The sequence below is a fragment of the Pyxicephalus adspersus genome, chromosome 8, assembly GCF_032062135.1.
Source record: "Pyxicephalus adspersus chromosome 8, UCB_Pads_2.0, whole genome shotgun sequence".
NCBI classification, from domain to species: domain Eukaryota; kingdom Metazoa; phylum Chordata; class Amphibia; order Anura; family Pyxicephalidae; genus Pyxicephalus; species Pyxicephalus adspersus.
The window spans coordinates 16269986-16294853 of NC_092865.1; the positions used below are offsets into that span (position 1 = coordinate 16269986).

A 24868-nucleotide genomic window follows, 5' to 3' on the forward strand; every position below is an offset into this window, starting at 1 on the left:
TGAAAAATACAACATGACACTTTGCATATTTTTCTTTGAATTTAGAAATCACGTCATATTATACAGGCACAAACAAGCTTTACTAATTTAGGGTGTTCTTGTTATCTTCTAGGTGTATGTTTCTCTAAGTCTATATTCATTATAATATGTACAGTTATATGAAGCACCTGTTTATTTTGCTATGTTATATAGTGCTGATGGTATAAATTTACAGAGACCACTTTACAAATAACCAAATACATTGAGTTTTACAGTATAATTTCCTTCTATTGGTCAACCAGTCTGGTGGAGGACAGATGTGGTAATAAGGATAAATATGTTTAAATGGTTTGTAGAGGACTAACATTATGTTGAGCATGGTCATATTATGTTGGACTCTTTGCATGTTAAAACATTTTGGCTTAATTTCAGAGGGTATCTCAGTGCCATATTTACTTCATAGAGCAGCTATTCTCAACCAAGGTTCAGTGGAACCCTAGGGTTCCTTCAGAGGCTGCCAGGGGTTCCTTAAGCTGTGGTTGTCATTCCATCTGATGGTGCCTGCAAAGTTTGGGGTCTATCGCTATGAGCACAACCCCAATGATCGTTTCACCTAAGGATGGACTTCAGACTAGGAAGATAAAAGGGATATTCTTCACACTGACCAATAATGTGAAAGGCATTTTTATAATTACCCTACTTGACATAGACTTTCCTGGAACTTGAATCTTATTTTAAGGGTTCCTTGGGGGTAAACAGGTTTAGCAAGTTTGACATAGAGTATTCTTCAGAAACAATGCACAGCACGAACAACACTCTTCTGAAAACCTAAGGGCTGGTTTACTTTTAGGCATTTATAGGCAACAATTATTACGCAGTTGTCAACCTACCCACTCGATTGATCCCCCTTGCTCTATCATTAAAGTAAAAAAAGAGGGGTCATGGATACAGTTTTGATAGGCTGGGGTTAGGTATTCATCAATATCACAGTATATCCAACATTCTCAATCACAGCTTGTAGCATTGGGGTGTCTTTTTAGACATAGCTGAACATACTTCTTTTGCTGGTAAATGTGGTTGTAGGAGGCTGATTACCTGCAACTCAGAAGCAGTAACCGCACCACTTTATAATCATCCATATCAATGGATTTTATCAGAAATGATCACCTAAGCCATACCTAGCATGCAACTTTTCCATACCATATTAGGATACAATATTATAAGACTGCACATTTTGCATTCCATTTTTGGAGAATTTATCATTTGTATCATTGAATTTCATATTGTTATATCTGTCCAGTAAGTGGAAAAATACCTGATGGGTGCATCATAAATCTTGTATATTGATAATTTGTTGTGTTCTATGTCTGTGGAAGGTTTATGGAGTTGAGCACAGGGAAAGAAAATGCGAAAAGGTCCGTGTTCTTTGCCATCTATCGGCAAATAGAACTAAAACCACATGCTTTGCAATTTAGAGTAAAAAATATACTGTATTTTAATGTCAAGGAGAAAACGAGGAGCATACTATATTTCTGGCACATCATCAGTTATTTTTCCATGCCTGCAGGGTGTTTACAGGAATAAAATGTGAATGTATTGCCCTGACATATGCTTTAAGTGTAATAATGCATCATGCACAGGTAAAGCGGAAAAAAAGGCCTTCAGGATGAACACAAATGGAGTAAAATGAAAGTCAGATAAGATTTTTGCTAGAAGAGAACTAATCATCTGCCCATTTCAGCTCTGACAACAAAGACTTCTAAGAACATTTTCTCCCCCACCTGGAGTACAAAGCAATGAAACTTGAGTTACAGCGAACCTGAAAGTCTTCTTCTTCCTGAAATCTTTAGAGAAGCTTTCTCCTGCTCCTACACAGACCTCTTTGTTCTGTTGTTTTTGTTTTGTGCACTTGGAAGGAGAAAAAGTGGACTTTATTCTCCTACTCTTGCAGCTGATATTTGAACTCTAGACTAATCATGTTGTCACAAAAGATGGTTTAAAGGAATGTTTGATCAACTGAGATAGAGTGCTCGATAATGCTTCTCTACTTTCTTAAAAAATGGATGACCTTGTCCAATGGTAAAGTCGTCTAAAGCTATGTCCTAACAAGGAAATAATTAGTCTAAATTTCCTTTTGTTTTTTTTTGAGCTAAACTTATTGACAAATTAAACAGCAACTGTAGTGATGTGCCTTTATCTTTTCCTTTGCCTTTAGGTCAACCTACACACCCATTCAAACCAGGAGACGTGGTCCTGATCAAGGCTCTTCATAAGTATAAGTCCTTGGATCCACCGTACGGTTCTCCAGTCACAGTCCAGGCAATTACCAGAATGGCAGCCCTTACTAGCGACGGTCCCACATGGATTTACACTTCGAGAGTAAAGAAGGTGCCATTGATCAAGTGCCAGGATGATGCTTCTTGATCCACAAGTGCCAGCTCGGATGCTTGTATTTTGTTTTGGAGCCCTGATGGTAATATTTTGTTTGGTATGGGTCAAGACAACTTGCCACTATCACCCTGAAGATTTGCCTTTTGTTTGTCCCCAATCAAGCCATAACCTAAAGAATGACTCTACCCTGTCTATGCACCGGCAGGAAGTTGCGTATGATGACTGGACTAACTCTCGGAACAACATATGGGAAAGTCTTGCCAAGGAAATATACAACAGCTCTAGTTTTTGCCTATCTGATCTCCATAGTACTCAAAATATGTAAACATCTTGTTTGATTGCTGTTTCCACTCCAGTCAGAATACTGCTTAGAGTCTTTAGCAAAATCTACAATGATACTGAGGTTACTGAAAAAGATATACGTTTATCTCATAACCTGTATAATTTTTGCAATAATTGTAAAAACCTATGATTCCCAGTAAAAATTAATGATATTTACACATACTATAAATATTACCCATGGAGACGTATGTTACCGCATGACTTGTTACCCCTCTAAGATACCCCATTGTAGGTATGATAGTACTAAGGGGATTTACAAATTTTCAAAACTCTACATCTCACTCTTTTCGCTTATGTAACCGAACTGAGAAAGATGTTCTGTAATTCCACTCAGCTGTCCCCTAGACATTATAGACATGTTATGTTGCCTACAGGCTGGCTATGATGATGTGGGAATATAACATACAACTACATTTAAGCCAACATTACTCGTGTCCCCTTGTACCTTTTCCTGGATGGCCTTAGCCATGGTCCAGAACCCTGCCTTCCCTAGAAGTCATCAGGTCTGGCGGAAGGCCATTCTCCTAGACGACACTTGTTCTACTGATCAGCAATTACTGTCCAAGGCTGAGTATGTTGCATTGGGTGCCTCCATCATAGGTATCCTAGGTTTTACTATTAATACCTACGCAGATCTTCCACACCTGGCCTGTATAGTAGCAAAACATGTTAATTCCTTATCTGTTGCCCTGTCTGGACTATTGGCAGATTACACTAATACTAAGAGAGATGTATTGCAAAATAAGATGGCCATTGATAATCTACTATTAAAACATAATAGTGGTTGTTTTAACATGACAGATCACTCAGGATCCTTCCATAATGCTATTAAAACCCTTAGCAATCTTGCTCAAGATATTGTACAAAATGATGACTCAGGGTTGTTTAATTGGTTGTGGAATTTGTTTCCCAACATTGGGTTATGGAATTAATCAACTCATAGTTTTGCTTGTTATTATTATCATTATATGTATCTTTGCATGCTGCTGTGTGCAATATACTCCTATGTTGTTGTCACTATGCAAAACAAAAATCATTTAGCCTCTACGAATTATGTATGCAACTGTATATTGCATATAACTGACATATTTTGTATCTCATGTCTTGATTGACCCCAAGGGACTTGTTTATGTTCCACACGCTTTGATTTGTGTAATCTTGCCTTTGTGCCAATAAACTTTGAGAGCTTGAAACCATCACCTGTGTGAGGTGTCTTACTTTCCTGGTACCACAGACAAAGCCTAGCACCATAGAGGGTACTGGTCTGGGCCCGGGCAACAGGATTGACTGCTAACAGTAGGTAATTTAGCTTCTTCATCCAATGGCTTCTAGAGATTTCTTCAGAAGTTTTTTAACCGTCATGTTCTTCATATTGCCATATTGACTTTTTGGCTAAGTGACATGGTTGACACAGATGGAAATTCTTATGGTAATTTTTTACTGGTGAAGTACCAGGGCATAGAAGAAACCAGCATGTGATTAAACTTTTCAACAAATACAATCAAATATCAACTTTGGCTAGAATCTGCCTTTTACATAAAGAGAAAGAGTTATAAATTTACCTTCAGAGTGTGCAGTAAATCAAATCTCCTTCAAAATATACCAGCAATGCTACCACTGTGTCTTGTAGTGATATTACAACTGGCGGGAGGAACTGTCGTCCAGTAGCGGAGTATCTTGGAGGTGTCAAACAGCAGTGGCATGGTTATATCTTAAAAAATACCAACATCTGATTTGCCACGTAACAGCAATCTAAGTAAAAAACATTGACAGGGTGTTTCAGAGAAAAATGTATTTTTCCATAATGACAGAGCCCCTTTAAATTATTCAAGATGTTCTTCAAAATTTTTTAGCTGTCGCAAAGGAGCTGACCATATAAAAATACTAGACCGCAAGCCAAGATGTGGGTATACCACAAACACCCACGTTGGCTGATGAAAACAAAAGAATACAAAAGACTCAATGAATGTTTGGCAATAATCCTCAAAAATTGTTACTAATCATTATTATACAAAAAATCAATAATATATGTAACACATGTTGTTAAGTGAGGAGAGGCTGCGTTTTATTAAAATCACTGAGTCAGGAAAAGTTTTCATTATCCTCTAAAATTGTCCTGACCAAAATAAAATGACAGAACAATGCAGATTTGCTCTCAAAAGATGTTCCCTGAGGCGTAGAAATGAAGATTTGACCTGGACCATCAGGCGTTGTGATCCGCCTAATCCCAGCTTCTCTGTGGGCTTTGATTGGACAAACTCTTCACTGAGTTGTCCTCATACAAACCAATTCTCTGCTGATTTATCTGGCGAGACTTGATTTACCTTTACAAATGCTGTATTATCATTTTTCAATATTCAAAAGAGAAAAAAGAGAAAGAGGCGTTTTTTGGCAAACTTGTATTGTAACAAGATTTTTTGCACATACAAATCAAAAGGTTAATGATATATTCTTTTGATTTGAATGTGAAAAAAATCTTGTTACAATACAAGTTTGTCAAAAAATCATTTTTCCTTTTTTTGGATAGTTAAACATTACTTAGGGGTTGGTTTAAAGACATATATAACTTTTTAAACTTTGCTTGAGTACTTGTAGGTTACAACTGTTTTTCAAATTATGTAGAGAGAAATACAATTCATTTGAGAATAAAGATTTATTATTTTGAAAAGCTTGTTCATACACATTCCTACAGAGGTGTTTTAAGCCTTAATATTTACAGTGTCTATATGTCCATATGAACTATCTAAGGAAGCCAGCAGAGAACTATTAAAGGAAAAAGTTTAAACATGACGTCTGAGACTTTTGATCTAATTTTTAAGTACTGATTCGATTACTCTGATTTTCCCATTTTTCTTGAAAAAATAGCTGAAGTAACAGCAAACAAGAAAAGTCCACAAGTCTAACCTGTTCTACCTCTGCTTAAATGGCACTGATTGGAATGAAACAAGGAAAAAAAAGTCCAGTGAACAGTTGTCAATTTATAAGGAATACATTGTCCATGAATGTTTTGACAGGTGCATCAAAACAAAAGGTGTTAAAGTCTACGGTGTTTTCCTTGGAAAGTAATCACAAACCTGAATAGACACCTGTTCACTGCCAGCATATTGTAGAGGAGAACCACAACCGAAGAGGACCAACACCTTACGAATACCCCTTCCCCTTCCCACCCCCTTAAGGGTGATCGGGATTGGGCTGTACTCTTTTCCCAAACTCAGAAAGGCTCCAACACTCTACACTTGTAAAAGTGTCCTGGTTACCTAATAGTAGGATGTGCTATTGGAAGAACCTTAAAGAACCTGTTCTTTAGCCATACTAGGTAACAAATTTGTTTTAAAGAAAGAACCATTATGTATTCACTTTTCCTGTGCTCTTAAGAAAAACATTGGCATGGCTGAATATACTCCCCCACAGGAATGTGGGGATTTTTCGGACTCTAAGGTTTTGGACACTGTGGTTGACTTGGGCAATGGCAAAGTAAGCAGCATCTGTTTATGGCATAAACTGCATTGCAACCACCTTGTTACTTTGCTTATGGACTATGCGCGGGTTCACTTTAAAGTTAAAAAATGCAAAGTTATATATTCCAGTAGACACATTAGCTAATTAGTTGAATAGTACACTAGCTTTAAAAAGCTCTTATGGACTTTTTAGGTAAGATGTTGCCCAGTTTCGTCCACTGGCCCCTACAAGACCCAATGTTGGTGTCTAGGCTTGGCTAGTGTTCGGCTTTGGGTCTGTGCCAAATTGGATCCAAACACTGGACATTTGGCCTGAAACCAATGAGTGTTTTTTGTCAAATGATGTCTGATGATTAAATTGGGCTATGAGCTGTACACTATACCTGTGATTACCAGGTAGACCATATGAGACCTAGGAACATAGGACAAATTTGGCCAACACTATTGGCGTCATACCTGTTTTAGAATTTCTATATTATAGAATAATATGGGACTCCAGCTGCAAGAAGACACCCTAACATTGAACTTTTATATGTATGAATCTATACAAAAGCCAGTCACAATTTCACAACTTGAGCCTTTTGGAAATGTAAGAATTTAGAAGGTAATCCAACCAACTGTTCCTCACCCAAAAAATCTAAAAATATCACCTTTGGGTGGGATTGGCCTTTAAATGCATCTTTTGAAAACATATCACACACACCCTGCCATATATAACCACCAGTACTTAACAATATCACACTCAAAGTAAACAAGTGATAGTCTATGTGAATCCAGCTGTCTATTAATAGTCTTTTAACTGAGCTTCATGTAACCAGGCAGCTGATGCTGTTTATATAAGTAATCTGGGGGAGACTACATACAGAGGAATCGCTAAGTACTTGAGCTGACACACTAAACGTGGCACCTTTTTACTCAATATTTTATGACATTCTGTTTCCATACAGAGAGCTAACTTTGTACATTCGGACAAATACGAACCATGTGTATTGGCCAGACCTAAACTATTCTGTTTGGTCCTCCACAGCTTGAGAACCCATGAAAAGGTGTTAAGTGGCTGAGAGCTTTCCTCAACTTCTTTACATTGTGACGTTTTAATACCACTGTTTAGGGAAAGCTGTCATCCCAGCTCTGACTTCTTTAGGCCAAAGTTATTTGTGATGACATTACGTTAGCCAAAGATTCCCGAATATAATGAACTGAGATTAGTGCAATAAATTGAACTCTTGTTATCAGTCTGCAATTCCAATATGTTTGTGTTTTTTTCACCTAGCAACTCAGCATATATAGCAGCTCCAGGGAGTAATGCAAGGGAAATACATGGAAAATATGAGCACAATGCTATATGAAACAAAGTTATGAACACAATTGGTTCCACCTGCATTAACCTCCAAACCTCTAATCTCAGGTTGTTTCAAAGCCAAAACTTTTCAAAGCCCCCCTTTTAAAAAAATCCCACTCCCACATTTGTCACCAGAAGAAGTGTTCCTAGTGGAAGATTTCCCGTCACCTCCTGTTCTTTTGAAAGCTCAAATTGAGAATTTTGCAAAAATTTAAGTGATGATTACATTGGTTACAAGATCCCTTTTGGGAGCAGAGGCAGCAAATATAAATTAGACAGGTGTCCTACCATCCAATCCCTCTATAAAAAAAAAGTTAGATATACCTAAATAAATAGCACTGCAAATTTGGCTTTGCTGCTCTATGCATTTAAAAAAAACTCCAATTCTGAACAGAATTAGAAGTCAATCAGTAAGCAACTAATGATGTGCAAAAAAAAATTGCAGCTCTGCTGAAGTCAAAAAGTTTACTCAATTTACCTTAATATGTTCTCCAATCCCCCACAGCTCAAATCTAGACAGCACTGGGGAGTGTTTTTCCGTCACCTGCTCTCAGCTACCATCTTCCTAATCACATTCATTCTTCACTTTCATTTGTAAATCAGACTGTTGTCTCTGAGAAGCTTCATAGTATTGACAAATTTTTACAAGTTTCCTGAATTTTTAGAAACATATTGGACTAAAGTCAAATAACAAATACAGATGTTTACCTTCTACCAATATGTATTCAAAGTATTTCTCAGATCTACAGTGTTCACGCACCATCAAAGTGGAAATGAACTCAAAACGTTATGATTTACTACACAGGTGATATTTTGAAGTGGTAATTGTACCTAAGCTATACAATAAATAAATGTACATTTTGTCTGAAATCCTCTAAAAATTTGCAGTGATCCTTCTGGTATGAAAAGGTGCATGGGCACTCTTGTGCCTACAGTCTCTCCACCTGTATGTATACCTGAGATCACCCTCAATGTTTGCCTTGCTGGCAGCTCTGCCAACCTGGCTGCCTCCATACAAGAACACAGAGCAGAACAAGCCTTGGTAACTTAGTAAGGGGCATGATCAGCTGGAGGGAGACACAGCTCCACAGTTCAGTTCATCCTCATGATTATGCCATTTCCAAGAGGTTGGCATTTTTATAATCATGTCTTCTGTTGGCTGAACCATGTACTTTGGTAAGTGTAAGAGTTCATTTCTATTGGAAAAGAAGACATAGGAGCAGCCAGACTCATCTGATGCCAGCTGCGGGAAGAAAAAGTGTTCGGAAAAGATTTTAAAGCCTTTCTCATTGCTCATATGTCCGGAAGAGTGACTAGTCACTGTCATCTGCAGGTACAATAACAATGAAATGATTGTGTGACTATATAAAAACCAAAAATAGCTAGACCAGGAAACAATTATCCGGTGGCCAACGTTGCCCACTCTCCAGACACTATGATTATTGAGTCCCACTCAGCTGCCCATTTTTATCATGCCTGGCCTTGACCATGGAGTAATAAGTATTTGCAACCCTGCCCAACCCTCACTGGGGCAGCATGGTTGTCTCAGTGGTTAGCACTTTGGCCTTTGCAGAGCTAAATCCCAGGTTTAAATCTCAGCCAATGTTTGAGTGTGTTTTTTCTGGACATTCTGGTTTCCTCTCACATCCCAAAAATGTAGTTAGGTTAACTGGCTTCCCTTCAAAATTGTCCTGTGCTAATAACATATGCCAATGGTGGGATATTAGATTGTGAGTCTCTTTGGAGGAACAGTTAGTGATATGACTAATTAGTAATATACAGTAATATAATAATTAGTAGTATACAGGAAACTGGAAAGAAAGACCACCTGTAGGTACCATAATTGCCCTGCTGGATCTAAAGATCCAAAAAGTAAACTAAGAGGACTTTTCTGACTTCAGCATAAGGATTATACTTGAGTTATGAACTGCTCACATTGGCAGTGATTCCATTAAAATTACTCCTCCACAGTTCCTCCCTATGGGATACCAAGAAGCTTTGGGCATCGCCAGGACAGGAAGGCTTTGCTGCTTATTGTCATCTATGTTCCTTCAAAGGGCAAATCTCACAATAGGGACCCAGATGTCAATAAAAATTAGAACAGCTCTTGACTTCTCTATCCAAAATAAATATAAAATATTGTTTGAGTTTTGTTTTTAGTTAAATAATTTCATTATTAATCCCTGTTCTGTGTGGCACCGAAGGAGTTCATCAAGCCATCTTCATTCCAGAAATCGACCAGGCATCCGAGAAGAGGATCTGTTGCAGAGTGTAATAACATACTGGCCTTTCTTGTGGTTAGTGAGTTGGCAAATTCCCTCACAATCATAGGTGGCGGTTTACGCGTGATGAAATTTGAGGTCTATTCAATAAGCAAGACGCCAAGTCCATTACAGCTGGCTAAGGGTGTGCAGTCCAACACCCTATAATAGTGCCTCGAGGAATGGTTCGTTTTGTCTAAAGCAATAAAGAGAAGCACATACATTCCAAAATGTTTAAAAATTATTTATTCTTACTAAAGGTACTAAAATAGGAACTGAAGTGGAAAGCTTCACAAAAAAACACGTGGGATATAACTGGAGGTTCTAAAATAATCTAGTCCAAGTTTTCACTGAAAATAAACTTCTTGGCATCACCACATTCACCAAAAACTTTCTCTCTGTCATGGGACAAAATGTTAGCTGGTGAACATATTCAATACCTAGCAGGTAACTATTAAGAATTGTAGGACAAAGCAACAGGTTCACTTATAATTCCCTCCCCATTGACCCAAATTTACCTTATCTAGGCTACACCATTGCTCAGTTCAGCTGCAAGGAGCAGGAATTGCCTCCCTATGTAGGGTATGTCACTCCAGGCTAGGAACTCTTCACATGTGATAATATTAGGGAATATTCTAGAATTTTTGCTGCCCAGTGACTCCATTTTTTTTTCTTTAGAATTATGGCAAATGTCAGATAAAAAATAACTAACCTGGGCTCCATGACGTCACCAATGCAACTTTGGTTGACAGTGTCAACATTGAAATGGCTAATGGTTATCAAGGATAGGACCCCCCCTGACGACTACAAACCAATGGGATAGCAGAGTTGCCCCACTGTGTAATTTAACAACCCAATGTTTACATTGCCACCCCACTCTGGAAAAATCTTAAGCCATGTTTGATTGATATTTGCCACAACCTTACATTTTTAAAGACAACAGTGTGCCACTACTGCTGCTACTACATGTAGAGTGTACTCATGGCAGCCACATGCAGAATGAATGGGGTCAAGGCTGCGAATATTGGTTCTTTATGAATCAGCAAGGTGTCGCTATTGTGAGTCTGAACCTCACCTTATGGAAGGTCACCTCTTAGCTTGCTTGGCCATGCACAGCATTGGTGCCTGGTGATTGTCCCAGTGCTGTCACATGAAGTAAACCACTTTCTTCTCCATACTTGGATGTATTGGGTATTTTTAACCCTCAGGAGCTGGACAGAGCAAGGAAGAGTTAAAATACATAACAATTTTGGGGATTTTTGGGATTATCACTTCCTATCTTGAAGACACAGCAGCAAATCAGGGGAATTCTCCTTGTTTTGGGGAATGCACCAGGTTGCAAAATGATAAGTCTTGGGTAAAGGGCCAGCAATAGCAAGAACTGTTTTTTTCTTTGTATTGAACTCCTCCAGGGCAATTATTATTTAAATGAAACTCTAATGATGGAGTTTGGCTTTAGCCTAACTCTACCATAAGCCATTGTAACAGATCAAATAGTAGACACAGTTTATAGAAGCAGAGGTCTGTGCGTTGACACATGTCATCTTGAGCTGCAAACAACACCTATTAAATGTTAATAACTTTTGAAATATGTTTTTTTAAAGGCTTTAAACAATTTTCATCACAACGGCCCACGTGTGTTTCAGTAAAATCTAATCCTTTGAAGTAGAATCATGTTTCTATTAAAATGTCATTCTGCTTTTGCTCCATTTCCTTCATACCTCTCAATAGGGTAAAGGAGTTATTCGGTTCCATTTCTCATCCTGCTCCCAATCCCTGTCACCGGTTCTCTTACAGACGCATGAAACAAAGCCAAGGGACCAGAGTGATTTCAGTGAAAGTGATTCACATTACTGGTTTCACCATTGGTGAGGATTGGAATAATCTTGTATTGCATTTTTTTATGTATATTTGATCTTTCTTTATGCCTTTTTGTTTTCTTTATTAATGTAAAATAACGAGGCTAAAAAATGGACCCTTTCAAATTTTTAGGGTCGATTTTTTTTTTATCAAGAATTACACAAAAATGTATAAATTGTGTGTGAAGGATTCAAACATTGAACATGAATCCACTGTGAACAAATATGCACATTTTAGATAAAAGTTGGGTGAATGTTAGATGTATAAAAATTTTTCTTTCTTTTGGGTGGGTCAATCACCCTGGGACTTTAACAGCATTATAAGTACAACATTAATAACAGTTTAATAATTTATTAGGAAAAATACATATAAAAAATAAATTCCATAAAACCAAATATGATGTTCAATCAAGTTGGTCTATTACTTTGTAGAAAGGCTTATAGGTTTGACGCGTTTCTAGGACCTGAGTACGCTTCTTCAGGAACAAATCAAGCCTATAATTATAAATATATTTGATGTAATATCTTACAGCAAATCTTACAGCAAATATATATATATATATATATATCTTATAGCAAATGATTTTTAGAAATCCTTTCCAGGTTTGCTGGATCACCGAGGTTCTCCCATGATAGTCAATCTTCTCTAGTCTTGCAGAGTTTTACTAAATCAGGCCCTGTGTTTTAATCAACGACATCACCAGGAATAAACGTAAAGGTAAATTCAAAACTTTGAGTTGTCACCAGACCTTGTTACCATATTATCTGTCTAGAAGGGAATTCCTCTATTTCTACCTATTCTTCAGAATAGAAATTTAATGGAAACCCATACTTATACACATTAAATAGGAAGTGAAAGGTAATCTCCCCAATGGAAACCAACAGCACTGGCGGAGACGTTAACCCATCCTTACTCTAGCAGTACATGCATATGTTTTAAATACAAAGCTCAATTATTTCACAAAGCCCTTATTTTATATGGTCTTTTGGAACAAAGATAAAATATTTAGTATGTAAAGCTAATTTAAAACAGTATTATATTCTAGAGAGTTGACAAGTCCCTCCATTAGAAGGAATTTTCTTTACCACAGCTATGCATTGTGATAAAAGAGAAAATAATATAATGTAAAAAAAAAAAAAATCAGTCTTGTCCGGGAGTGGATGGAGGCTTACCTCCGCCTATAAGATGTACACGCTGACATGTGTCTGACGTATGGTCTGTTTCATGCTCTGTGATGTTTATTTCCAAGTTTTATGACTCAACTGCAAACTCAAATACGCAAACTATAAACAGATTGCAAAAACTTCCAAACCACTTTAATGATGTGCAGTTGTCTGCGGAACGCAGCATGTATGGGTTATCTCTTCCATTATCAATTGGTGCTTACCATATTAGTGGTATTGGATTAGCTTTAAAGTGAAGCCATCCTTTACCCATGCAAAACTAATTGACTGGTTTACCTAAAGCAGTCTTATTGACCTTTTTAACATGGAGGAACTCCTGAAATAACCCATGGATCTGAGGGAGCCCCTGCTAAAATTACCATATCCACCGCTCATGGTAAATCAGTATGGTGGTCAAAGAGAAGAATGCTGCCCTCATAGACAGCCAAAAATATCACCGGTGTCGCCCCAACTAACCTGAGCGACACAAACTGCCCATTGCTCAAGGAACCCCCAACAACCTTTGTAGGAACTCTAGAGTTCCATGGAACCCTGATTGAGAAACACTGACCTAAAATGACTTTTGGATAGGATCAGACATGCGATGAGGTTGCAGTGCAGTTACAACTTCCTTACCGCAAACTGTGCCCAGGGTTTGGGAAGCTACATTGGGTTTCAACCATGGCTATCTATAAGGAATACACCACGGTGGTAGTGACATCTTCAGAATGCTATCAAATGTTGCAATACTTGTTAATTATGAAACAGGGATGTGGTTGGGACTGCCGAAAGGCTGGCAAGGAGCCAACCACCAGTAGCCACCAAAGAACTTCTATTCCCAATCTCAAGTCACAATTAAAAAAAAAAAGCAATTCCTTTTTCTGTCCTGCTGCCAAGGAAGCTTATATTTTAAAAACCTATGATTGATTATTATCTTTTTGCTTGTATGTCAATGCCTGCTGATGTGGTTCCTTCTTCCAGTCTTTGACTGGTCCTTTGACTGAGCCTTTTGCTGATATCATCACCTACCATGCAGGATCAATGGTCACCACAGATGATAAGGTGGAAAGCCCACCTATATAGAGAGAAGAGGAAAAAAATACCATCTGTTGTACACCATGGATCATGATAAGTAATGCTCAGCATTTTAACAATTCCTACACAGACCAAGCATTATGTTCTTCATTTGGGTTGTGAAAAGTTTACTTTTTCAGCCAAAGCAGAGTTTTTCTTTAACTGCGCCAAGCTATAACGAAGAAGTCTACAGAAATTCTGTATGACTTGGCCAGGAATAAATCTCGGCGATCTTCCTGTCTTGACAGAAGTGACACTCTGGGATTATCACCCCATCTCCGGCACTTTTCCTTTATAATCCGCCAGCCATTGCTCTAACAGCACAATATAAATGACAGCTGTAACGACCTGGGAATGAAAACCATGTGCCTAGTGATTTCTTCGCTTTACAGCTCCTCACAAGTCCCTTTCTGACATGGTTACAAAACGAAAGGGTGAAATGAACTTGGGTAAGGTTTGTGAATGAGGTTTTCTAACAATGTAATTTTTTTTTATGCAGTGCCATGGGATTGCTTCTATTTTAAATTAAAAAAAGAAATCATAAGGCATGAAAAAAGTATACAGCCCACATAAACCAATCAATTTTTTTGTTTTAAATGATTTTACAACAATATAATTGAAATTAGTGTGGCGCAGAAGCATAGGAATGATAGTAAATGGACAACAAAACAGGCCAAACCAATTACCACCCGGTATCTGACTATTATATAAAGCTCAATGACTTAAAACCCAACTCTAGGCTGTTCACATAAATTATGCCCCCCTTTCATCCGCATATGCACACAATAATTGTTTATTCTAGAAGGACTCCAATAGACAGGTATACCTTCTGTCGCAGTCTTACAGGCTTTCTTCCTGGAAAATAGTTTTGATGATTGGTCCACTAAAACTTATCCTTCTATCTAGTTGTGTCACTATTCCAGTTTTTCTCCTACTTATGGGTTCCTTGCTTCTGTAATAAAGAAGAAAGATGGAAGGTTGTCTTATCCTTTTCTATGCTCCAGAACTACCCATGACTTCCTCCTTGATCTTCTTCTGGCAAAATGACACTTTGCCATTCTGGCCATTTCCTAGGGGGGCCCAGGGTGTTTTTATTGCTTTTCCTAGGGGGGGGGAATCTTTATGCAGGTGAGGATCACATTATCCAGGACTGAGAAGTTTACATATAATTCAGTAAGCACCACCAGGTGTTAAAGAGTCTGCCTTTTGCTGCCACTGGTGAAAGGATAGAAGGAACTGGTGGCACCATTGGACCAAGTTGAAAACAGTTGCAAAAAAACGTAGGTCAGCTTGTAGCAATGGAAATGGAAGGAAGTCTGATTCGCTGAAGTCTCCAGGCAAGATCCAAAAAGTTCCTAGTTATTAGAGATGAGCGAGAATGCCTCTCCAAAAATTTCCTCGAACTACGACGAACCGATTTTGCAAACCATCGAAAGATCGAGAAAATTATAACAGGAGGATTCACAGGGGATTGACAGGATTCCCTGGGAATCCCCCTGTTAGCGAGCCCCCGGGCACTAGAGGTTAATAAACCTCTAGTGCCCCTGGATCACAGAGGATTCTCAGGGCTGCAATCATTCTTGCAGCTCTGGGAATCCTGTTTGCGATCCTCGGCACTGGAGGTTAAATGGGCCGGTGCTACATTCATTGATCAGTGCAGCCTGTAATCTTTTTTTTTTTTTTTTTAAATTCGAGCACGATCGGTGAATTTACAGCGGACATTCTCGCTTGCAATTTTGGTAAGCTGGAATGACCAAATTCACTGTGAGATCAAGTTTTAAAAACTCGCTCGCTCATCCCCACTGGTTATGCCAAAAGGTGCTCAGAAAGCTGAAAGATGTGGCCAACTGTGACTGTTAAAGAAAAGGACTAGTTTTGTCTATGATTTCAGCTTTCTCTCCTACACTGAAACCTCTTTCTTTTCCATACTAGCCATTTCATTCACGAACAGATACCATTTATTCTCCTGTTGACCGGGCTTCCCCAGACTACCGCTACATTTGTTCACAATCCATACATGAGACTTTTGCTCAACCGTACTTATAGCATTTGCATTGTGATTACATTATTTGAAAATGTTCCAGATCCTAGCACAGACATTCTAAGTTGGCATAATAAATTATGCCTTGTAAATGTTGGTGCGTATTAAAATAAAAAAATAAACTGTAATTATAAAGAGGGGTACATTTCTCTTGAACCCACGCGGGCTTGAATCAATCCCAGAGTAAAGTAAGGTCAGGAACACATTAATGGTGCCAGAGTCAGCTTAAAATGTTATATTTAATTACACCGAGGACTCGCAGAATGGATGACTGCCATAAGTAAATTACTTTGGCTAGGAAACTGATAAAACTGAAAATATTATGCAAGGAAATTCATTTTGTTGGAGGTGAACTGAAAGAAATACTAAAGTGCAGCGAAAGGCCATCATATAATATGACACATTTCTGCTTCACTAAAAGGAAAATTATTTTGGGAGCATTTACAACATACTATATATATATATATATATATATATATATATATATTTAACAAAATGGCTTGCGATGATCTAGTGGAGGTCAGCCATAACATTTGTCAAGGCTCTGTTGGCCAGTTCATACATTCCAATGAAATGCCAAGACCCCATTAAACTTTGCTTGTTGTGTTCACATAAAGCCTGCTTATGATTTGTGATCTAAAGGTCACCTCTGTAGTGGGAAGTGGGAGAAAGGTTATGAAGCATATGCCTAATGGAGTCTTTCAAGTCTGCTGGTTAAAAAAATACAGAATAGAACAAAATGGAAGCCCTCTCTAAACAGCCAATTAAATTTAGCTGTCATTTTGCTAGTTCAGGCAAAAATGAAAGTTCTACTTAGGGGAAGTGTCAGATTTTCAAGAATGCTTAAATCATCACAAGGTCAACATCAAAGGTCCACAATTGTCTGCTTGTGCAATGATCACATTATCTGCTATCATGACTTTAAAAAAAAATAGCATCGGCCGTAACTTTTCATTTTGTTTCAGATAAAGTATGAAAGACAGCAGATTAGGCAGAGCCTCTTGTTTGGAGGAAGTCCATCATCATCTAGCCCAGTGTTCCTCAACCACTGAACTCTAGGGTTCCTTTAGGATTTATTGACACCAGTGATCTTTTTGGCTATCTTTAGGGGTAGCAATCTTCCCACTGGCAATGCAAGAATGCTTTCCACTGACCACCACACAAATGTACTTTGAGCTATGGATATAGTAATTAAAGCAGGGTTTCCCCGAGTCCTGAAAAGTTATTTTAAAAGCACCCTTACATTAAAAAGTTCCTCTCCAGCTACTATCCTGGACCCACCACTTTCATTATATGGATCCTAGTTCTTTCAGTGCTGAAGGCTCAGCATCACATATGAGTAATACTATGTTTAGTATACTTATACTATAGTATAATAATACTACCATGTTTTCGGGAAGCTACATACATCCCCATTCCAACCTCCCCCACCAGTGTTGATCTGCCCACAGTGAAACACAAAAACAAGTGAATGTGTCATTGAGTCCAAAATAAGGTTTAGGCAGATTAAACTTCAGCTTTGAAAGTGATTTATTCGTCATAGGTGTGTTGTATTACAATTGGTTATCCACTGGTTTCTTCCATGTCATGGATAGTTTCAACGGCATAAGCTCCCATCCATAACTACTTTTTTTTCTGTTCACCTTGATGGTTTGTTACTTCCATATGTTTTCTTTATTTATCTAATATGTAATACTATAAAAACCCAACGGAAAACTCTTCTGGATGCCCTCTTGATGTTCACAGTAGGTGTGAAGACCAAGGGACCCATTTCAGATATCTCACCCATACACCTCCAGGAAGATTTCAGACCTTGTCCAGGGGTTTCACTCTTCAGTATCTACCAACCACTGAGATATCTTCATTCTGGAAGTATGGACCTGATGTATCTCTAGCAGTATCAGGCCACATAAATGGATAATGACTCAATCACAGTGTGGGGAAGTTTTGGTGAATGATACCAGTACCACTTTCATGGTGGAGCTGCGGGGGTTAAGACAGTGAGGACAGAGCCATTGTTCAGGCAATTGTGAGAAGGACCTCTTTTCCTTTTATGGAGCACAATTAACACCCTGGTAATCCTATCAGTGTTGTAATCATGGCTAAGATGTCCTGGGGTGTGATTAGTGAAATCAGAGATGAGAAATGATGACAAATGAATAGCTCCATTATGTCCATTAGCTACAAGCCAGTCTTATTGCTCAGCCTCACTTCCCCGAGATAATGCTATCCAAGAATGTACATCCCGGGGGAACGGGCTTGGGACACATCGTAACTTGCACAAAACCGTACAATCAAAATATGATGTTGGTTTCTTTTAGACAGAAACATCTAAATGATCATGACATTATCTTTTAAATATCAACAAGAAGATTATTGGTGATCAGTTGTATAATTCAAGAATGGTTAAACTGCAGCCATCACCGGAGTGCACGTAGACAGAAAGGGCTGCAAAGAGGTTGTAGGAGATCATTGGCACTGAGATTTTGGTATAAGGTGTCTCCCCTCTGCTCTAGAGATATTCAGTGTAAAACAATACACAGAACTCTGAAAAATTAACATAAAGAAAAGAAAACTAAAAGAGACACCTTATCTAAGGACTGTAAAAGTGCAATATATACAGATTTTTGACTCATAAGGTTAGATATACTTTTAACATTATTACTGAAAATGTTTTACATCCTTGTTCTGCAGACAGGTCAACATTTTCACAGATTCTACACCGAGCCAGGTGAAGCTGACCTGTCTATCAAAAGTCACTAGAATGACTAACCGGCCAATCCAAAGCAGATATGACAGGCCAGTCATTATTGTAATTGGCGTGCGGGTGGATGGTAAGCCGTATCCCTGTGATCACCATTACCAGCATCCAGACAGACGGTTTCAAATAACATTGGTTTGCTGCCAGTTGTGTTTTTCTTTGGCTGTGACAGAGTTTGTGACCTTTCCAGAAAATTGTCCTCCCAAATTCCACTCGGATGTAAAAGTGGCATGTTATATATATTTATGCAACTTGATATGATTTTTACACCCTTTCCCTGACAATATTATTTCCCAATGAAAAAGGGAATTAAATAAAATTGTGTTTATTTTTCAGATGCTAGAAAATGTAATATTTATGGCTTGATCTAAATTGCCACTCCAAGACCAAATATGATCACACCAAAGTGCTTAGAGAAATTATTGAGGAGTCTTCATACATTCCACCCCATAATGGCCAGTTTGAAGAAAATAACATATGCAGCCTGGGGCAAGTCGCCATGATGGTTCAGGCGTTTACCCTTTTGCAACACAGTATAGGGTTTTAAACATAAGCTCCGTACACATGCTAGATTGATATCACCCTAAACAAATGGTCATGATCATCTTGGGTGAAAATCTAGTATGTGTACAGCATTGTTCATCAAGCTGTCCTGACGCAGCAATAAATGACTGAGCAGGGATGACTGATTTACATTCCTTTAGAAGAGTGCACAGCTGGGTGCCACTTGCTTCTCTTCCTTCTCCCCTTTCCATAGAACAGAACATTGTTGGGTGTATTGAGCTCATTTGGTCTCCTGTCACTGATGTCGGTACAGGGCTTAAACATCAACCTGAGCTGCTGAGACCCACCAGCTTTTAAAGCAGAATTGGGACACATGTGGTCTGTGACACAGAGAAGGGCCACCAGTGGATCAATCACAGTCCATAAACTGATTGTCGTGCACCAACATCAATTCATCTGTTCAGATATCAAAAAGCAAACTGCAAAACACAGTTGTACCAGGGTTACATCAGTATATACTGCGTATTGGAGTCTCTGCCCAATATTGGTGTTATGCATCCATGGATATCTGACATATTTGTCCACCACTATAGCAGGCCAGAATGAACAAACCATCCTACAGCTACAAGAGCTTAAGAGGCAGTCAGCTTAAAGAGGAACCAAAGATCCATTGCAAAGAGCTGCAAAAGAGACATGGAAGTTGGCAAAAACTTTACACAATTGTTCTATGTGGCTGCACAGAGCATGCCATGTCCCGACAAGGAGCAATGCTGCAAAAGTCATACCTGGAAATGAGAGGGGCCCAAATACTGAGGATGAATTCCCATCCACATCCATGCAAATGTAATCCATCCTTCTTTTTTTTTTCAAGTAAAACACAGCCACTACTCGGGGACTGTCCAACTCCAGGATCTATGCACATTTTTAGTATTTCTCTAATGGAGAGCGGTACAATTAGTATGGTGTGGTTTGCAGAAAGTCAGTAAATGACTATTTCATGGCAATCTAGGACTGGAGATGGACAGCCCTGCACTACACAGTCCAAACTGACTGAAGATACTTGCTTTGACTGACTTTACCAAATATTTGCCAATCTGCCATACAACAAATATTTTATTAGCTACTTGAGCTATTTGAACTTCCATCTGTTGAAAGGATCTTATCAGACACCATACTTAATTTGCTATCACAGCTGGCCACCTAATCCAAAGAGGGTGCCCTACATTTGAAGGCAATTATGAAGTTAGCCGAAATCAGAAAATTAAGACATAAGTGGCCCCTTCGATGGCATCAGTCTGAATTCCACCGCTTGTTGGAATAGGTACATATAAAGAAAAAAAGATGGTTCTTCAGTGATAGGAAATGCTGCATGGAAATATAAATAAAAGGTTGACCTGAGAAGGACTGCAATGGAGCGGAGGTGTCAGGACACAGTGATGTTATTTTTGTTGGGATCTTTTTTTAGCCAAAAAGAGAATAATGACATCTTCTGTATATTTTGTGCAACATTGCTGTGTTTGCAGTCTGTCGGCTTGTGACATGGAATTTGTAAACTTGTCTCTGCGCTAGCATTGTTGTTGGGTCCCAGATGTATATAGTACACGCTGTGTGTGCAGACTGTATATAAACAGACAAGCCACACAGCATAGTTTACTAAATATACACACCATGGTAACACATTATATACCAGGGCCTTGGGAAACATTATGATGATGTGTCAGTGACCCAGCACTGAACTGCGCCAGGGAGGGCAAATACAAGACAATCCGTGCTGCAATGTATACAAAAAGAAATACTTAGGGCACAAAATCATAACTTACTGAGATGGAACACCTTTCAGCACATATCAATAATATTCATACTTCTTATAAGTTCACTATGAACGAGCCAATAAAATCTTCATATATGAATAAAAAGGAATGTGATTAGATGTAAATACTTTTTTTACTGTATATTAAAGTGTATGTAAGCCCAAAATCAAATTTTGAATGCATTTCGCATCATGTCTCCATTTATAAAGTCAGTTCTTCCCTTTCCTTAATTTTCCTTCTATTCCTTTCCTAACCTTTTCTTTCCTACCCTTCAATTCCTTTAATTCCCTACCCTTTCCTTCTTTTCCTGACTAATGACTAATTTTACAAATGCTTTTTATATTTTTGTATATAAGCATTTTGTAAATGCTTATAAAGCTTATGTATGAGTTTTTCAGCATTTATAAAATCATTGTGGCCGGAGCATTTGTAGGCATTATTGGTTGTTTTGGGTGCTTGGAAGGCATTTTTGGTCATTTTAATCTCTCCAAAAGTTTCAGAATGCCTTCTCTTTACAGCCAATCAAGAACATGCTCTGGTGTGGACTGGCCCAATGGAATGAAAAGAAATCATAAACAATGGTGTTTAAACACTCCGTGTAACAGTCCGTGTAGACTTAATGAGATTTACACAGCGTACAACCAAACAGGATGAGAGTACTAGGCTGTCACCAATGTATATTGCCCTAAAGGTTCCTTTAAAAAATATTGTGTTATAAAAAATATTGCAGGATTAAAAATATCAGCTGAATTGTTAGAAAACATTATAAACAAATAAAAAACAAACTGAAATAAAAACATTTTGCTTTCCTTTAGAATATATTTATATAAATATTATCCAACTGATATGCCTGGCTATAGGAAATGCACATACACATTACATATTGATTTTTAGAGAATCGCCACCTACATACAAAAGTTGAATTTTGAGCATTTCATTCATCATTGATTATCTTAAAGTAACACAAACATGGAAACAAAAAGAATTATTGAATAAATAATAGAGGAAAAGTCTTTGCTCCTTGATATCAGCACATAATAAACTCAAAAAACATTTCTCTTTATACCCATTGGCACCTTCATCCCAAGCAAATATAAACTGCTACTGTCTCGTAAAAAGCAGAAACTCAGATGATTGTATAGAAATAAATTATATCTGCAAGCAAAACTCAAACAAATCAACACTACTTTATTTTCAAAAGAATGAAGGTGATCCAGAAACGTTTATCACCTGTCTATGTACCATTATCAGCAAGGGCTGATGGCGATAACACAGGTAATAGACTTTGTTTGGATAACTCCTGCAGGGGGAGGATAGGGGTACAATGCTAAATTCTTTCCCACTTTCAAAAAGTATCAATGAAACAAGCTTTCTGTTAATGAGAATTCCCATTCATGCATAATGATAAAATCCAGATTGTTGAAAAGTGTTATGTATTGTGTCATCGGTGATAAGGTCAAGGCTGGGCGTTGCTGTCTCATTCTGTGACATTGCCCATGCGTCCATGTAGAACCACCCGGACCTTACTACAGGGGGTGCTTTTAATTTGTGATTTGACACCAAGGGCAAAACTGCAGCAGATCGTGCAATCAGATCATTAGCAATAAAGTCTGCAGCAAGTCACCGTAAGTGGAGGAGTCTTGGAAAGCTGGATGTTGTTACATTCAGAGTATATGTAAATCCTAAAAATAAACGTCTCTTTGAACCTGTTTGGTCTGTTGCATATAATAATAAAATTGTTTCCTTTTATCAGTTTGCGAAACGTAGAAGAATATTTGGTGATCTTGCTAGAAATATTGACAGCTGGTAACATCCTTGTGCTCTCTGCCTCTGCTGCACTACTATCAGTTACATTGTTCTCAGTTCTTTCTGACTTTAGGCCTGTACAGACTTCAGAACTTTTGAGATCTTTCTAGTAACAGATGAACAAACAAGCACTGTGCACCAAGTGCCGTTCTGTTCTGAGCAAGCGGCACCCTGTTGTGCTCTCCTCCATTGAAAGGCACAGCAATTGTTCCTGATCAGAGACCCTTGTCCAAATGTCAGTTTTTTGTCCAACACAAGCATGACTGTTTATGTTGAGCAAGAATCATCTGACATGCGTACTTGGCTTTAGTCATAAGTCAGTTTAGGGCTCATTCTCGAATCAGAAATTGGGGCAGATGTGAAAATTGGCCCACATGCACTAGTCTTTAAGCAGACTCCTTCTGTAATGTTAAAGGAACGAGGAGAAGGATGCTCTGTTGTCCCAACACACTTACTTATCTAGGGTGACAACATTGCCCCTCCATGGAATCATTACAGGGAGTGTTGTCACCCTAGGCCAGGAAATGTTATATTGGAATGATCAGTAGATGGGCAACTAAATTGGCCTGTCAGGGTCTATGAATAGCAGTGGACAACCCCAGCATATTATTCTAAAGGTGCAGGGTTGGATTTTGAATAAAGGGGTCCTGATATAATACTGGTAACAGAGCTGGACATAGAGAAGTGGAAAGTGTGCCACTGCACAAGGGCCCTGTACCCTCCTCTGCCACAAGATCACAAAGAGCCCCAATGGACCCATTGTTGGCCAATGTCCACCATTGACTAGAGGTATGTGTGCACTACCCCAACAAACACTCATCCTCTATGCCTTAACACTCTCCAGGATCAAAATATTAAGGTCTATATAAAAACAGCATTCAGTAACTAAAATTTGCAATGTGGGCTTTGCCCTTACAGTATTTCACATATCATGGAAAAATTCAGCTTGCACAACATCTTCCATTGCTGAGTTCATGAGCACCATAACCGTGCAAGAAAGAAATTCAGGTTCCTACCTGGGACAGGTTTAACCTGTTGAGGGGGTGGCATTGCTCCTCCACTCTCTCCACAGCTCCGGTCTTCTTCCGCATCCTGTCTGCTTCTTGGGCCAAGTATAAATCCAAGACAGGTACTCCCCGAGACCTGATGTCCGCTTCCGTCAAAGAGTTCACCATCAGCATCACCCACACGGGTCTCTTCCTTTCCCAATTCCCGGCAATAGCATTAAACAGATAATCTGCATAGAGACCCTTACCCCTCTGGTCTGGGGTCATCCAGTGAGGCATCATTAACTTAACATACTCCAAATGCCTCTTGAGTCTCCGATAGAGGTCCTTGGGTAGGACGTCCTGAAGGTTCTCCCCTTGGGGTAGCATTTGACAGCTGGCCAGTGCTGAAATGGTATAAGGATCCGTCAGGTCCAGCTCAAAGTACACATTAGTGCTCTCCTGAAAGGCTTTTTTGGAGTTCAGAGGTATGAAGTCCCAAACTCTGGTGTATGGTACATGGATGGTTCCAAAGAGATAAGCAGGAGGGTTTCTTTTAATGGTCCACAAGAATGAATTGAGGTCTTCTTGCTGCAACAAGAACAATCGATTATGATTAGTATATGGAAAGTCTGCAGCTGCTTAAAATTTAGCAAGAATAAGATATGATATTATATGATATATGTGCATGTATACGTGTGTGTGATGTATCTCATAGCATCTGCTCAAAACATAAAGACCTATTTTATGTGGTCTGACAAATCTTAGGTATATACAGGTATATATTTATATTCTGCATTAGGATGTAAAATTCAATATTTCAATTTTTCCAAAATAAAACAAGCAACTACAATTCAGAAATAGGAATGTAGATTTGCCTTCCAAACTACTTTTTTCACAGTTTTTAGTATTCAATATAACTTTCATCTTTCTATCACTAAAAGCATTTCTAAGAAAATTTTTTTATTGGCAAGTCACTTCATATTTGAAGAATGCGTTTTTGTTGGTTTTTATAATGACAGAATAACTTTGCAAAGTGAATTTGCTATTTTTGCAAAGGGGATTTTTGCTTTGCTTAGTGAATGAGGG

At 38.4% G+C, this 24868-nt stretch overlaps 1 protein-coding gene across 1 annotated transcript in view; it reads right to left on the reverse strand.

The window, feature by feature from the left end:
• The window catches only part of TRABD2B (TraB domain containing 2B), a 179652-nt gene that overhangs the window by 151189 nt on the left and 3595 nt on the right, over positions 1 to 24868 (reverse strand). The window contains exon 2 of the mRNA XM_072419605.1: positions 23810 to 24370. Within this exon, the coding sequence (XP_072275706.1) occupies positions 23810 to 24370 (561 nt within the window). The remainder of the gene's footprint in view (positions 1 to 23809; positions 24371 to 24868) is intronic.